Raw genomic sequence first — 17,253 nt, forward strand, 5'->3', positions numbered from 1 at the left:
TTTGCCTTAAGAGTTGCTTTTGCACACAATGCCATGCCAAGGTGAATATTTTGGAGTGTATACCACACGCTAACACTGCTTTCACCATGTCATTAATTTGCCATCAGAGAAAAACAACCCTTTAAACAACTGTACCTTAAAAATTCTTTCAACTTCCTTATGTAGAAAGGTTTTCTCTGTTTTGCAGAGCAGTAGCATCTTTGCTGACTACTAAGCACAGTGTTCATGCGATGCTCCAGTTCAGAGCTTACATCTCGGCAGAAAACAGGTTGTGCTGTTTTTAAGGATCATGCTATCTATTTTTAAAAAAAATAGAACATCCTTCCTCCTGCTCAAAATAGAAGCTTCAAGCCAATGGCAGCAAAACTTTATTTTAAATCCAAGTGAAGAGCATCCTGTATCATGAACCACGTCAGAAACCTGTTAGGTACCACTTTGTTTATTTAAAATTGAATTTTAAGAAGGAAAACTAGCTTAGATGCAGTACTTCAGCTATGCTTCTAAGTAGATGAAATTAATTTGAGGGGAAAATGTGAACCAAAATATATTCCCTACAAAGTTTCCAAAATCTGTTTCTAATCACTTAAAAGAGAAAAATAGAGTGTGCATTAAACCCTCAGTCAGGAAAACAAAAGAAAAATATCAACATCTACAGGTGGGGTTGCTGGGGAAATGCCTATTTTTATTTCATAGAAGAGCAAATAGTCACATAAAGCATTCATTAATAGCCAGGAAACAAATCAGATGTTTTCTTAGGCAGATGAATGTAATGCATATTTATTAGAGAAAGGTTTAATTGAGTGATATTTCAAAAATCAGAACAAGCTTAAATATATTTTTTTCACTTAATCCTAATTTAGTACTCAGATCCATCTTGAGAGTTCATGTCAATCAAATATAATTATTAAGACTTGAAATAAATCTTTTACACATCCAAAAGTTTTCTTTTTTATTGTCTTGCTGAAGTGCTTTGTATTTTCTTTTGTTCTGAAATGTATCAGAATCTTAGAGTAATTGGAACAATAAGAATATACTCATGAACGTTTGCACATCTAAAATACATAAAGGAAATACAGAGTATATATATGTACAGACATGTGTGTGTATATATATAGCCTACATACATAGGCTCCCCGGTGGTTCAGTGGTGAAGAATCTGCCTCAAATGCAGGAAACACAGGAGATGCAGTTTCGATCCCTGGGTTAGGAAGATCCCCTGGAGGAGGAAATGGCAACCTGCTCCAGTATTCTTGCTTGGGAAAATCCTATGGACAGAGGAGCCTGGCAGCCTACAGTCCATGCAGTCAAAAAAGAGTCAGACAAGACTGAAGTGACATAGTAGGCACATACACATATATGTATAGACACACACACACATATATATAATGTTCTACATGAGATAAATGCAAGGTAAGCTGTTCTGGTAAAACTAAGATACTTAATCACATTAACTTTTATTTTACTTTTCATTTTGAAATACATACAATTTTACAAAAAAAGCATCAAGAATAATACTTGGCTCTCATTGTTCTCAGCACAACTTCCTTGCTCCTGTAAATTACCTGCCCACTCGCCAGCAACACCAGCCAAATCCTCAGCCCCACCCCCTGGACGCAGTGGCTGCACTGGCTGAATTCTTGACCCAGACCAAGGAAAAGCCAAAGAGACCACATTAACTTGTCAATATCATTTGAATTTTACTGAGAAATGCCAGGAGCTTCCAGATGAGTCTTCTGCTTCAAGACAGGATTGTACAATCTCCTTTTCACACATTTCCCCTTTTCTTGTAAACTTGTAAAGGAGAGTCCCCATCACAATTTCATACAGACTAGCAACTCTACATTTTTTCCCCAAAGGAAGCATCATCAGACTTGTGAAGTTTTAAATTTCATTTTTTACAAATTCTATTTCAAGTCTCCTTTCACAATCAGTAACTGTAGCAAACACTGGGAGAGAAAAAAAAAAAGTGAGGGGGAAAATGGGGAAATCAATTTTACCTCCTGCAATTACAGGAAATAAACTCTGTGAAATATTCTGCTTTATTGGACTGGGTCTGAATCATCAAATGAAGGATGTTTTATCTATTTGGCTTATTCACAGAATGTGGTTTATTACATTATATAGTAAACCGGAAGATGCTGGGTGAGTCATTTATCCACTTGTCAAGGTTCATTTAGTACAGGACCACCTCTGTTACTCTATATGTTATCATAGAGACTCAGAAACAGCAAAATGCATTTTTAGCCATTATCAATATTAGTCACAATCCTTCCTTTTATTATGCGAGGGACAGATATTTTGTAGAAAAATACAAGAAGCCAGTGACCTAGAAGGTAAACGATTTGCCTAATGTCCTGGAGAGGTTGAGCAGCTGAGGGAGATCAAGGTCTCGAGCTCCTAGTCTGGCACACAAACCAGGGAAACACATTGCTCTCATCAATGCATGTAATTGATAAGAGATTCCCTATTCCCACTTGCACACAGGAAGACGTTTATTACACGCCTTTCTGGGTGAAAAGGGACTTTAAGCCACAGGGTTTTTTTTCTTCCCCTACCATGCAAAGAGGGCATATTTGAATTAAATAAAACACCTCTGCATCCAAAGAAATGTAAAGAGTAAGAGAAAAGGACTATCCAGCTTAACATTTCTTTCCTTCAATAGAGAGGAAGGAGACAGAGTGTTCAGCTACTCAGAAACTGAATCCTAAATGTAACGAGTGATGTTTGTCCCCAAGTAAAGTCATATGACAAACATATGTGCTTGTAAAACAGCCCACTCCAAACCACGTACTGAAGTAAAAAGAGGGTGGAAGATGTATTTTATTTGATGAGCCATATACAAATCTTAGTGTATGTTCACAACCTCATTAAATATATGGCAGCCCCTTTGGAACAAACCAAACATGGTCACAAACTTCCTGAGCCTATTTTGGGAAATAGAACTGCTGGGCAAGTTAAGCTTCAGGCCACAGACTAACTACAAGCGCCACAAGTAGGGCTGGATGGATGGATTTCGAAACCCATAGTGCAGAGCCTGGGATATTCCCTCGGGGACTGGAGGCAGATCAGTGAGCTGTTACTCAGAGAATCACCATATTTGTCCATTTCTGACATATCTGAAAAGTTGAAGTTACAATAATGACATTGTGTCTTGTTTTATACCCTAATCTCACCTGTGGTTGAAGATCAGTACAGTAGTCTAGGAACTTTCCTGGAGATACAGTGGTTAAGAATCCACCTTACAATGCAGGGACATGGGTTCGATCCCTGGTTGGGGAGCTAAGATCCCACATGCCATGACGCAACTAAGTCCTGTGCTCCATAATCACTGAGTCCGTGTGCCCAGAGAATCTGTGTGCCCCAACAAAAAAATCCCTCATGACACAGCAAAGATCTCATGTGCCATAACTAAGACCCACTGCAGTCAAATCAATCAATCAATCAAAATATACCTTTGTTAGATTGAAAAATTAGACTTCAGTCCTGCAGACAGACACATACACACACACGGAAAATGTACATATTTTTAAATAGGATATTAATTTGTGACTTATATTATTATTGCCCTAATTTTAAAGTTTCAGAGCAGATTTTCTCCAAGCATCTGAGGAACTCTGTGGTTACAGGAAGGTATTCTTGGGGATGCAAGTCGTCTCTTAATTTTTCTCAGTTAGGTTAGATTTTTGTTGCTCTGATAACCTTTAAAAACTTAGAACAGCATATTCTACATCATCTGGAGGATCCCAAACTGCCATTTGATTTGTGCTTACAAACAAATTGATGCCACATGGTATTTCTAAAGGGAAAAAAGAAATGGCTTTAATATATAAACCATGCATTCACCCCCAAATGAAGGCCAAATGCTGTCATGATTTACTGTACAAAAGAAGTTTTCACAGCAGTTCCCAAAGGGCAAATTGGGGTGAAGTGAATCATCACATAACACATGGTGATGCAGACCTAGCCGTCCTGCCACAGGGAAGGCTGTAAAGGCAGTCCTTTGTGCCAGGGTCTCTGGCTTCCACTCCCATAACATATTTGGACCATGCATCAAAGGCAGGGGAATCCAGTCCTGATCACCATCAGCTGGCATCTCATAGGACAAACTGTGCAGAAGGCTTTAGCAGAGCACCTTTCCATGTAACAGGGGCATAAAAGGAACCTCACCTTTAAGCCTAGTGCAAAATGATGGAAGAGCAAATTGGGGCAGAAAGAGCGAAAGTGAAAGAAATAGGCTTGATAGAGGCTTTGTCATCTAAATTAGGTATCTCTTTTTAAAAATTCAATGCGTAACTGCTATATTTTAATGGATAACCAACAAAGACCTACTGTGTAGCACATGGAACTCTGCCCAATGTCATGTGGCAGACTGGATGGGAGGAGAGTTTGGGGGAAAACGGATAAATGCATATACATGGCTGAATTCCTTCCCTGTTCACCTGAAACTACCATAATATTGTTAATCAGCTATACCCCAATACAAAATAAGTTTTTTTTAAAAAAATTCAATATGTAGCAATTATAGATAGAAAGACCGAGAATTTTTGAAAGCGTGTATCCCATGCTCTTCCACTTAGTAAAATTTGAGCAGCCATTGTCAGACAGACTGTAATCATTTGGCAAAATGTGGTCCCCATCCTTAGGGTACTTATATTTTAAGGAAAAAGACAGGCTCTTAAAATAACTTTAGTATAATTGGAGTGCTTCGGGAGAAACAAAAGAGCACTTTTCCAGCATGATACAAATGAAGGAAGGGCCAGATAATCATGAATCACGATGGGTTTGTGTGGATGTGTATCAAAGTGAGAAACAGAAGTGGAGTCACAGATTTCAAGTGATGAAAGGAAGAGTATCAGTGCCAGACTCTACAGTAGACACACTGTTCTTCCTCAGGAGAGAGAATTTGTCCTTCTGCTAAACACCAACACACATGCTGTTTGCTGTAACATTTCAGTCTGCTGCATATTCTTGGCTGTTGTTTAGTCACTCAGTCATGTCTGACTCTTTGCATCTCCACTGGACTGCAGACCATCAGGCTCCTCTGTCCATGGGATTTCCCAGGCAAGAATGCTGGAGTGGGTTGCCATTTCCTTCTCCACATATTCTTGGTACCTTGTACTTAACTCAGCATCTGAGCTGCAGTCTTTGCCAACTCCTCTTGCTCTTTTTCTTATAAAGTCACAAAGTATACCAATAGCAGTTTTTTTTTTTTTAAGTAGTAATGAATCATCCCAGAAATACCCTAGAAATGCTAGGGTATTTCTAATATCTCAAAGGGCATTGCAAAATCTTAAATATGATTTTCATTCTTTTCAAAATTAAAAAATCAAGTATTTGTGTGGGAAAATTATTAATAATCCAAGAACACCCTATTATATCTTTCAAAGGGAAGGCAGAGTGATGCCTTCTCAAGATAGCCCAAGGATCAGAACAATTCAGGTTAGAATTGTGCTAAACTTATGAAAGCCATGTGGCTTGGTTAATTACTCTATAGTCCAGACTAGAAGGCATGCACGGATGCTAAGCTGCTTTATTCATGTCTGACTTTTTGCGACCTATGGACTGTAGCCACCAGGCTCCTCTGTCCATGGGATTCTCCAAGCAAGAATACTGGAGTGGGTTGCCATGCCCTTCTCCAGAGGATCTTCCCAACCCAGGGATTGAACCCACATCTCTTACGTCTCCTGCACTACAGGTGGGTTCTTCACCACTAGCGCCACCTGGCACACTCCCAAGGAGCTGCATTAAAGTTTTTCAAAGTCTTTCAAAAAATAAACTTGTAAGCATGAAGGTTAACAGAATGGGAAATGGTAACCCACTCCAGTGTTCTTGCCTGGAGAATTGAGGAGCCTGGCAGGCTACAGTCCATGGCCCCAAAAGAGCACGACTGAGCTCTGAGCAATGAAGGTTAAGCAGAGTCTTCTTCCTCTTGCCACTTTGGGGTCAATGCCACACATCAGCCTGGAAAACCGGAACCCAGTGGGTCCAAAGAGCTCCTCATGATTTGGATGCTTACAGCTTTTCAGTGGTAAGCCTACAGATCAAGAAAGCAAGTTGCAGCAAAAAGTGAAAAGGCTTCAAGCTTCAAAGGGAATTCTGAGTAATGGGATCTTGAGCCGGAGGTGCTCTAGAAATATGACCAAATTCAATACCTAAATATCTGACATCAAGTTTGATAAATTGGAAACTGTGAATTGACATGAATAATGACTATCTCCTCAGCCCCACCCATACTCATGTGATTCTACTGGAATTTAGACACAGAGAATATTGAAATAAAAATCCAGAAAAGAAAATAAATATATAACATGAAATGATCCAGCCTAATTGCAGTTTATGTTGATGTTGGGTAAGAATTCTGACTTCCCGAAGGTTATCCAAACCAAATTCTGGACCCTTGGAGAGTGTTCTGTATTTATTGTTCTGTAATTTTACCTGCCATTTCCTAGTGTCCTTTGTGCTTAGGAAATATTTTGTGTATGTCTCTTTTTTGCAGCATAGCTGCTGGTTTCAGTGAAAAATGGATGGTGAGGTATTTATTCACACACAGAGTTTTCCTTTCCTTTTTGCATTCTTTAAAAATAAAACCTTATAGCTTCATCCCCCTAGGTAGTGATAGAAGTCAGGCAGAAATTATTTAAAGGAAAAAAATGAGATTAATATTTTAGTTTGAATGTCAAAGCAGAGGGAACTTGGGCAGTGTAAAAGGGTCATGAATTCACAGGCAATATTATCTGTAGTGTTTTTTCTTTATATATAACTGTAGAAAAAGATTTAAAATCTACTGTTTAATTTGAAATAAATATGTAACTAAAACTAAGTTGTTTTTTTAAAGTTAAAAATTTTCCATTAGCTCTTTTCACTTTCTTTGTCTTTTATTCATTTCACCGCTTTCTTGAAATCTCATTCCATAAGCATGTTTTATTAATGCTCTATTAATAAGCATTCACTTAAAACATGACTGATTAAAAAGTAGACCTGATTTTAAGTAAGTGTTCTGAAAATGTTTCATTTATTGAATTCATTGAGGTTTAAGTTCTCATTTGTATTGCTAGAGGGTAAATTACAGATACTTATGCTTGTTTTATCATTATAATGAAACCAGTACTCATATTTGCAATACTAATTAAAATTCGGCTCTGACCCACATAAATTCAGCCTCTCCCCCAAACAGATTATTTTCAAATCTTTATACAAAGATTACTATATATGTGTGTGTGTGATAATGAAAATATCTATCTTTGGTGTAACATGATCAAGGTTAAGAGAAAGTAAAAATTAGGTTCAGACTTTTTAATACTGCAGGGTACATTTTAAGTACCCTACAGAGAGAATTAGTCACACGACTCCCATTAACTTTAATGGAACTTGTATGGGCAAATTGTATGCTGAAATTCTTAGGAAGTGAGACGTCAGGAGAGTTTACCAGTTTCATTTTTCCTCTTCAGAACTTCAGTTTTGACTACCTTTACTTTCTAATGGTCTAGAGGGAGGACATGCCAATAAAAATGATTAACATAAATGTTTTCCAAGTTTTATAAGACCACATTTTCTCTGCATTAAGCCAGAAGTTAGAAATCTGCAAACAATGCTTCAATAATAGCATTTGAGTTTCAATTAGCAAGTAAATATATCTAAATAAAGAACATAGCTTTCAGACAGGAATATAATAGTATTCTTTGAACATGAATACTGTAGGATTATTTATCCCCTAGCACTTATTCATTTTTCACATTCCTTTCACATTTTCACATTACAATAGCAAAATCAAAATTTTTAAAGTAATTTCAGTTTAATAAATGTGAAATTAAGTACCTTTGTATTACTACATGTTAAGTTTATATTTGAAATGAAATGTATTTGGAATTTTACATATTATTCTTATTAAATTATTTAACACACTTAGGTACTGATGAAAAAGAAACACATAGACAATTAAAAAGCATCCTCATGAAAAGCAAAAGGAAACTAAATGTTCTTTACAAGCAATATCTTTCCACAATTATGGATTCAATCTCCTGACAATGTGGTGAAGTTATGATCAGCTAGCAAACCCACTCAAAAGACTTTAGTATGATATTAAATTTATATTTACCATACAAAATAAAAAACAGACGAAGATTTCTTAATGTCCACTTATTCAAGATGCTCATAGCATTATAAAATCTGGAAACAACTAGATATCTCTCAGCTCTCTCTTTTCTCCTCAAATAGATCTATCTGTATTTCCAGAATTTTCTAGAAATTCACCATTTAAAACATTAAAAAGTTTTTAAGAGAATCCTCACTGTAAGCTGTAAGAATCTTTTTTTTTTTTTTTTAAATCCTATTTGGGTATCTAAATGACAAAAAATGGATTTTTCAAACCAAAATAACCTTGTTTAATCAGGAATAAAAGGCAGACATTAATGAAAGCACATATAACTAACACATAAATAATTTCATCTTGGATTAAAGTTTCAGAATAAAAAAAAAAGATCTGTCAAATGCAATCTGTTACATAAGCAAAGTTTCCTGTAAAAATATTGCTTTGTTTTCATGCAAACCCTTGAAACACGCATGCCATCAGTGACCATTAGTGCTGCAAGAAACATTAGCCATCCAGTCTACTCCATCATTTTAAAGGTAAAGAAATTGATCCTGAAAGAGGTAAATGATAATCGTAAGGCCTCTCAAGTACTTTGTTGCACGGAAAACTAGAATCCAAATATCGATTCCTCATGCATTCATTGAGCAAGTTTTTACTGAGTACCTACCATGGCCTTACACAGTTGTAGGAAATGGATTCAAGTGATGAAAGGAACATACCAGATCCTAACCATCATGGATCCAATATTCTAAATAGGGAGATAAAACAGAAGAAAATAAACAAAGAAAAAAGACAATTTCAGATTGTGGATCATATGCAAAAAGACTTGGTATGATTTTTACCAACTGAGAATGCAGCTATTTGCTAGGATTTCTCTTCTCAACTCTGATATCTCCTTTTCTCTCCTTATAGTTAAAACAAAGGGAATTCCCTGATGGTCCAGGGGTTAGGACTATGCACTTTCACTGCAGAGGGCATGAGTTCAGTCCTTGGTCCAGTCCAGTTTCTGCTTGGGGAACTAGGAACTCAACGGGCTGTGCTATGTGGCCAAAATTTAAAAAAAAATAAAGAGCGATTTATCAGTAGATCTGCCTTTTAACCATCCCTCATTAGTCAATTCCCTCAAAAGGCATCCACACATCCATAAAACACATCAATATTTGCCTTGCTTCATATAATGTGTTCATGAGATAGCAAAGATGTTCAATTTCACTGGAGTTTTTAAGTATCTGAATTACAGTTTTTGGACTTTTGAGTTTGTCCCTATGTCATAGGAGAAGTTCAAGGACTGAAAACCCAAGATCAGGTGATAAAAATACTTTCAGAAAATGTGTGTAGTTAAGGATTCTCCTGCAGATCAAAATAGCTATCCCTTCATGGTTATTTCTCATTCCATGTGATTTTTCTGTGTAGAGAACAAAAGAGAGTTTGAAAGATGAGGTGGGGTATGAATCTGGCTGCTTGTAATTCTAATAAATTACACTGACTGTCTTGTCTTCAATGTCAGACAGTAAAACTGTTTCCCCTAACTAGCAAAAGGGATGCTCAGTGCTTTTGCCTTTCATTTTTTCTTAATGCATAATTTATGTATGGCCCATTTATTAATAACCATGAAGTGCTGTACCTAGAAACCTGCTCACAAAAGAACAGGATATATGGAATCAAAATGAACATTTCATAAGGCAGATAGTATTTTTATACGAAAAAAAAAATCTTGGCCTAGCTAATTCTTTCTGAGAAGGTTGAATAAAATCCAACATATATTACTCAATTATTAATATAACCATACTTATCATATTAAACAAGAATTTTAACTATTTTCTGATAAATCTCAAGGGAAATAAAATATTTTTATCATGACATATTCTACCAGGGCTTCCTGGTGGCTCAGTGGTAAGGAATCCACCTGCCAATGCAGGAAACACAGGTTCAATCCCTGGGGCGGGAAGATCCCCTTGGAGAAGGAAATAGCAATCCATTCCAATTTCCTCCAGCCTGAGAAATCTCCTGGACAGAGGAGCTTGGCAGGCCACAGTCCATAGGGTTGCAAAGAGCTGGACAGGACTTAGCAACTAAATAACAGCAAAATTCTACCTAGAAGAGAAAATATTTCAGCAAAGCACCATTTCTGTGCATTCCTTCAAGGCAGACAAACTTTATTATTCACCTGGCATTTATTTTCCTCGCCTAACATGAATGACACATTGTACTGTAATTATAATAAAATCTATAACAGATAATATTTATGAAGTATAATAATAATTATTTGTGAGGCAACAATTTTATAAGCTAGGTAGTATTATCATTTCATGTTATCAATGAGGAGAGATTAAATATTTTGCCCAATGTCACACAGTTGATGAGAGGAAGAAACGAGGATTTGAACTCAAGCATCTAAATCTTAAACTTATCTTCTTAATCATTAATTTCACTACTTCCCATGACCTGTTTAGCGTAGACATTCAAAAATGCATTAAAATTAAATTGAAATCTCAATAGATTTGGCCTTTTTGATATAAGCCATTAGGAAGACTGAAGTTTCTAAGTAAATATCAAGTTCATTGAATAATACTATGTTTGCCAAATATTCCAGACCTTGTAGAAGTCTAGAACTGAAAAGGATTTTATCAATCATTCCAGTCCAAGTCCCTCCATTTTTATGCATGAATTCAATCCCTTATGAGTTCAGAGAGGTATAACAGGCTACTGAATGCCAAACAAGACCAAATTTCCTGATTTACAGGCAAGAATATTTGAAATGGGCTTTCCAGGTGACACTAGTGGGAAAGAATCCACTTGCCAATGAAGAAAATGCAAGAGGTTGAATCCCTTGGTCAGGAAGATCCCGTGGAGTAGGCAATGGCAACCCATTCCAGTATTCTTGCCTGGAAAATTCCATAGACAGAAGAGTCTGGTGGGCTATCGTTCATGGGCCTGCAAAGAGTTGGACACAACTGACCACGAGCACAATATATGAACTACACCCTACTGTTTTTATTTCTGTTCATGTATTTATTTGCAAATTAATTGCTCATACCTAGATTGTTAGCTTTACATAGTAAAGCTATGTATGGCGGACAGACTCAAAGGGTCTGGTATTGGAGTGGGCTGCCATGCCCTCCTTCATGAAATCTTTCTGACCCAAGGATTGAACCTGTGTCTCTTACATTGGCAGGCAGGCACATTCTTTACCGCTGGTACCACCTGGGAAGCCCCCTATTACCTCTACCTCTTGATGTCCATGGCCTTGTGGGACTCCTTTTCCTTGAGTATGGATGAGATGTGTGACTTGCTATTAATCAATAGAATATAACAAAGGTGAAGAAATATGCATAATTGCATGTATGTGATTATGCTTGTTAAGATCACAGCTCCCATTTTGCAGGAGTCTCTCTTGGTCTTTCTGGCTTTGATGAAACAAGCAGTCATGTTGGAAGGCTCACGTGGTAAGAAATTGAGAGTGGTTTCTAGGAATTGAGAGAAGCTTGCAACAAATAACCTGCAAGGACATCCAACTGACAGCCAGCAGGAAAATGAGGCCTTCAGTCCTACAACCACAGGAAATGAATTATCGCAGTGACCAAAATTAAGTGAATGTGCAAATGGATCCTTCCCTGGTTGAATATTTAGATGATAACTCCATCTTGAATAAAGCCTTGTTTTTAGAGAACACAGCTAATCTGTGTTTAGACTCCTGATTCACAGAAATTTTCAGGTAACAAATATCTATTGTTTTAAGCCACTACTTTAAGGCACTTTCTTACACAACAATAAAAATTAACATATATAGTCACCCTTAAAATGACAAGTCCCTGACACTAAATTTAGAAGTTTAAGTAAAGTTTTGTTACTTTTTATGTAGTAGGAGGACTCCAATATATCTGTTAAATGAAAGAATGATAAAATATCTTTAGTAAAACATCAACAAGGAAGAAGTGACACATGATTATGTATTAATATGATTGCAACTTTTAAAAAAAGCTTATTGCTTGACAATTCCACTTATTCTTTTATTTCTGTGTATGTAGAGCTAGTGTTGCAGTCAAAAATAGCTTTGGTTGGAATCTCAAGATTAGAAAAGAAGTTACTTCTCTAGAAATTTTCCTTTTGCATGTGATTTTAATTTTTTAAAAAATTTTTTAATTTGTGGATAATTGCTTTAAAATGTTGTGGTGGTTTGTGTAGTACAATAATATGAATCAGTCATAATTATATATATCCCCTCCCTCCCTTCTCACATCTCACCCCTCTAGGTCATCACAGAGCACCAGGCTGGCCTCCCTGTGTTATTTAGCAACTTCCCGCTAGTTACCTATTTTACACATGATAGTGTATATATGTTAATGCTACTTTCTCAGTTAGTCCTACCCCCTCCTTCCCTAATGTTAGTTCTCTACATATATGATATGTATGATGCTATTATAGTTCCCCTTGTTACTTCAGGATCAATGCTGTAAAGATTTCATCTGTTGGCTTTTTAACAATCATTTCTGTGTTTAAGTTCTTAAAAGAACTTGTGACTTGTGACTATGTTTTCCTTTTTAAAAACTCTAAATCATGCTTGAATGCATGTACTTTATCTGAGTTATTCAGGCATTCTATAATGCCTAGTAATAAGTTTTCAAACACCAACCAACTATGAAAAACACATATGTAGATTTGAGTGTTTATAAATATGCTAGCTTAGTTTTTAATCTATTTATTTTTTAATTGACAGATAATTGCTTTACAGAATTTTGTTGTTTTTTGTCAAACATCAACAAGAATCAGCCATTTAATGTGACTATCTGTAAAACTAAGGTAAAATGGCACCATTTCCACAGTTACTATTTGACCATAACATTACTAGGATTATAGCAAATGAAGTTAAATACAGTGGCCAATTAAAACTATCCTGAACTTAAAAAGCCTTCATTTTGTACACTTAAATTTTTCAGGTTATTTTGCTTTCAGACATATAACATGGCTAATAAAAATAAAAAAGAATCTCACCTATATTAAGTAAATTTAAAATCACCCAGTTTGCATCATTTTGTAGATAAAGTTATTGAAGTTCAGAGAGAGACCAAAAGTGATGAGGGACAGAAGAGCACTGGAAATTTCTTCTCCCAAAACTAATGAATGAGAACATGTGTGTGTGTGTGTGTGTGTGTGTGTGTGTGTACACTCAGTCACTAAGTCATGTCTGACTCGTTGCAACCCCATGGACTGTAGCTCGCTAGGCTCCTCTGTCCATGGGACTTTTTAGGCAAGACTACTATAGTGGGTTGCCATGAGCAACGACCTCTAATTTCATATATACTTATCAAAATTAGTAACTGAAACAGTCATAAAAGTAGAATATACCAGTTATGTGCTCCTGTCTTCTCTTAGAGTACAAGGACCTAAATATTGAAACCTTAACTTCTATATACAGATTTATGCTTTCAGATGCATACTGAATACCAGGAAATGTTAATACAAGAGAATCTTAAGTAACAATTTCCCAAAAGAAAAAAAGTATCTTAAGAAATCATGGTTGTGGAGGAATAGGAATATCGTGTCAATATAATGAATAATTTTTGAAAAAAGATGGACTTTTTCATTCACTGATAAATAGTGGGATTCACTATATTTGCTGAATCTGAAGCATTGCTTTCTGTGCTTTTGAAAAGAGCTATCTAATTACCATTCATTGTTCTAAACACATACAATGAAAGCCAGAATACGAAGCACAATGAAATTTGAAAAAAATTAGAAATTGAAAAATAAAAACTGATTACAGATTATTGACAATGTATGATAGATGCTCAGAATTACTTATGAATATTATAAATTATGTACCAATTTAGCAATTCACAATCTCTCTAAAAGTTACATGTTCTGTATTAAACAGTAGAACTATGATAACTTAAAATAATTTTAGAAAGTCTAAAATAACCAAACACTGTCAAACTTTTATGTTTATTCACATTTAAAACTGAAAACCTGTACATTTGGGGGGATTTTTTTACCTATTTCAAAACACAATATTTTGTTTTTCTCATTCTACTTAGAGGTAAAAGACCAAACGTAGTTAGAAAAAAAATATGATTTTTAACTTTTGGAATACAAAAGCAATTAGGAAAACTGAAAATATTTCACTCTTACAAACAGTACTTTAAAAGAAGACCTGAACCAATCTGTTCCAGAGGTAAATACTGGGGCATAAGTTAAAATAGAAAAGTTTTTTAATTGAACAACTTACAGGCTCTTAGCAACTTTCTTTGTTGGAGTGTGTGAACTTTGGAACTCTTTTTAGAACCACATGGTTTTCATATTCAGTATGCCTGCATGCATATATATGTATAGATAATTGCTATGCCTTGTACCAAGGATATGAACTGTGTAAAATTACTGTAGGAAGTTGTAAATGATGTATGAAATGAGAAATCTTTGCCCACTGGCAGTACATAGATAGAACAGAGATAGTGACGCACAATCTCTTCTCTGTCATTTGTCATAGTATTCATCTTATAAAAGGCAGAACCTATCAATAAACTTGAGTGTCAAACATGCATGCTAAACAATATATTGTATTTTTCCTTCTTCAGGTCTTACCTCTTTCTTGAAAACCAGTTTACAAAAACCTCTGAGCCCAAAGAAAATGTAAAGAACTTCTATGTTAATGATTTCAATTATCCATCCAAATCATTAAATGTAGAAATTCTAAATCTCACTGTGTGGTTTACCTTTTTTAACCTTATATGCAATGATGTTGAATTTTCAGACTTGCCATCCAAAGGAAACCTTCCTATAAGGACATATAAAGAGGCTATATCTACAATATCTAACATGCAACCATTTAACATGTCAGAGAGCAGCACTGATATTTTCATCTTGCCTCCCAGTGCTTGAAAGACAAGATTTCACCCTTCCATTGACTAGAAGAAGCAAATGGAAGCAGCATCTTTCTACGAAATCAGTTTTCATATAAAGTTCTTGTGGCTGACTTCATCTCACTGACGAATCCCCAAATCAAATATTTGACCAAACAATTGTGGCAGTTAAACTTATACAGATCCAATGCCATCTTTTCAAAAAATATGCTTGTACCTGGAAAATTGAAATTTATTTTTAAAAGACCATTATAAGTTGTCACATACTTTTAGATTACAGAATTTAAATCTAGAAATTAAAATAAACAACAAAGGATCCAAGGCTCCATCTATATATGAATTTAAAACCAACATGATCAAGTAAGTTAAAAAAAAAACACACGAAAGCATAAGCTAAACTATGTTTCTTGTCTTCAAGGAGTTGACAGCTTACTAATGTAAAGTTCAAAGGATGAGAAGTATTTTTCCATGACACCTGAATTTTATTTTTTATGAACACAGGAATACGGGAAGAAATTTAAATATTCATGCAATTGCCTCTTCCTCAAATGTTACTGTGTTCCCTCATGTACCATTTATGGTTTCGTTTAAAACAAACAAACAAAGAATATGCTTAGGCATTCGACTTTTTTACAGTATGTTATTTGATAATTCTTTCTGAAAATTGTAAAACAAATATTTCCTTACCAAGAGTTCATCTCTTCTTGGAATCACAACTGATTTTTCTTTTGCTTGATGGAGTTAGAAGTAAAATATCTGATTTTATTTCCCATCAGCTGACCTCATAGATGAACGTATTTCATTTTGCATATGAGTCACATAAAAATGATGTTATCATTTTTCGCTGTGAATAAAGTCAAACAGCATAAGACAAAACAGTAACTACATTTGGCTTTTTTTTTAAAAGTAGAATGTAAATATTGTCTTATTACAACAAACAGGTAAAGAGTAGAAATTAAATACAAACCTTCAATCTCAAGAAAAACCTTTCAAATGTTGATCCATTATTTAGATTATATTTAGAACCCATGCATTTCCACCACCACCTTAAAGGTTGATGTACTTATTATACTAATGTTTCTTTTGTGCTCTTTCTCTTCCTTTCATTGCAGTTGTCCCATTTTGGTTGGTGGGACAGCTGTCACTCAGTTGCTACTACCTATTCAGCTCCTTGTCCAAGATTCAGTTCTTGTTACTTTCAACTGTTGTTTAGTCAATAAATCATATCCAACTCTTTTGTGACCCCATGGACCACAGCCTGCCAGGCCCCCTGTCCATGTCATCTTATAGGCAAAGATACTGGAGTGGGTTGCCATTTCCTTCTCCAGGGGATCTTCCTGACCCAGGGACCGAACCCTTATCTCCTGCACTGGCAGGCAGATTCATGACCACTGAGCCACCAGGGAAGCCCTGTTACTCTCATTAGCTTATAAGAAATCTCTGTTTCTCTATTCTCCTTCTTTCCTCTTTTCAAGTATGGATAGATATTGAAACTGTGGAGTCAGCATATTAACAACTGACTGCTGTCCAATTCCTCTCTTGTGACATTTTCAATTTACATGGTTTAGGTGATCAAAAACACAAAATCTGGGACCATTCAGAGAGTACCACCTGGACGGACAATTAAGGAACACTTGTTCACATCCATCTGTCAGATCGTTATCCCCACCATCCACACAGAGATGCTATCAAGTAGCATCAGTGACCACTTATTTTCTTTCTCAGGACAAATAAACCATCCCCACTCCATGCACTGGAGTGACAGCACAACACTGGGGTTAATTTAAATGAGTAAAATAGGAAAAAGTCTGAAGGCAAGAAAAACAGGGCCTCTTCTGATATTGATCAGTTACTCCGTGTTAAAACAATCAGTAAAATCAGTCCAGTATGATCCTATTTACTCTTAGGTAGGGGTAAGTATTCCAAACTAATTGTAGGAGTTGTACCATTGGATTATATGTTTTTGTTTTTTTATTTCTCTTCGTGTATATACAGTAATGTTGAAATCTGCACAGAACTTTATACAACTTACAACACATCCACGTGGATCTCTGGATCTGCCACCTCTTCTATTAGGAAATACTCATATGAGCTTCAGTTGACTCAATCCAATTGAAACATTTAAACCCACATGGTGAGGATGAGACTTGAGGATAAGTCAAAATGCCTCATAATTTGATGGCTCAGATGATGTATCTACCTGCAATGCAGGAGATCCAGTTTCGATCCCTGGGTCGGGAAGATCCCCTGGAGAAGGGAATGGCTACCCACTCTAGTATTCCTCCCTGGAGAATTCCATGGACAGAG

The 17,253-nt window shown here is 35.9% G+C and overlaps 1 protein-coding gene across 1 annotated transcript in view; it reads right to left on the minus strand.

Moving 5' to 3' along the window:
• Positions 1-1,435: 1,435 nt before the first annotated feature.
• LOC110152630 (uncharacterized) overlaps positions 1,436-17,253 on the minus strand; it is a 57,919-nt gene continuing 42,101 nt past the window's right edge. Inside the window, exons 6-8 of the mRNA XM_070476875.1 lie at positions 15,634-15,790; positions 8,757-8,837; positions 1,436-8,640 (exon numbers count right to left, since the gene is read on the minus strand). Coding sequence (XP_070332976.1) covers positions 15,746-15,790 — 45 coding nt within the window. The 3' untranslated portion in view covers positions 1,436-8,640; positions 8,757-8,837; positions 15,634-15,745. The remainder of the gene's footprint in view (positions 8,641-8,756; positions 8,838-15,633; positions 15,791-17,253) is intronic.

Source organism: Odocoileus virginianus, chromosome 15 (genome assembly GCF_023699985.2).
Source record: "Odocoileus virginianus isolate 20LAN1187 ecotype Illinois chromosome 15, Ovbor_1.2, whole genome shotgun sequence".
NCBI classification, from domain to species: Eukaryota; Metazoa; Chordata; class Mammalia; order Artiodactyla; family Cervidae; genus Odocoileus; species Odocoileus virginianus.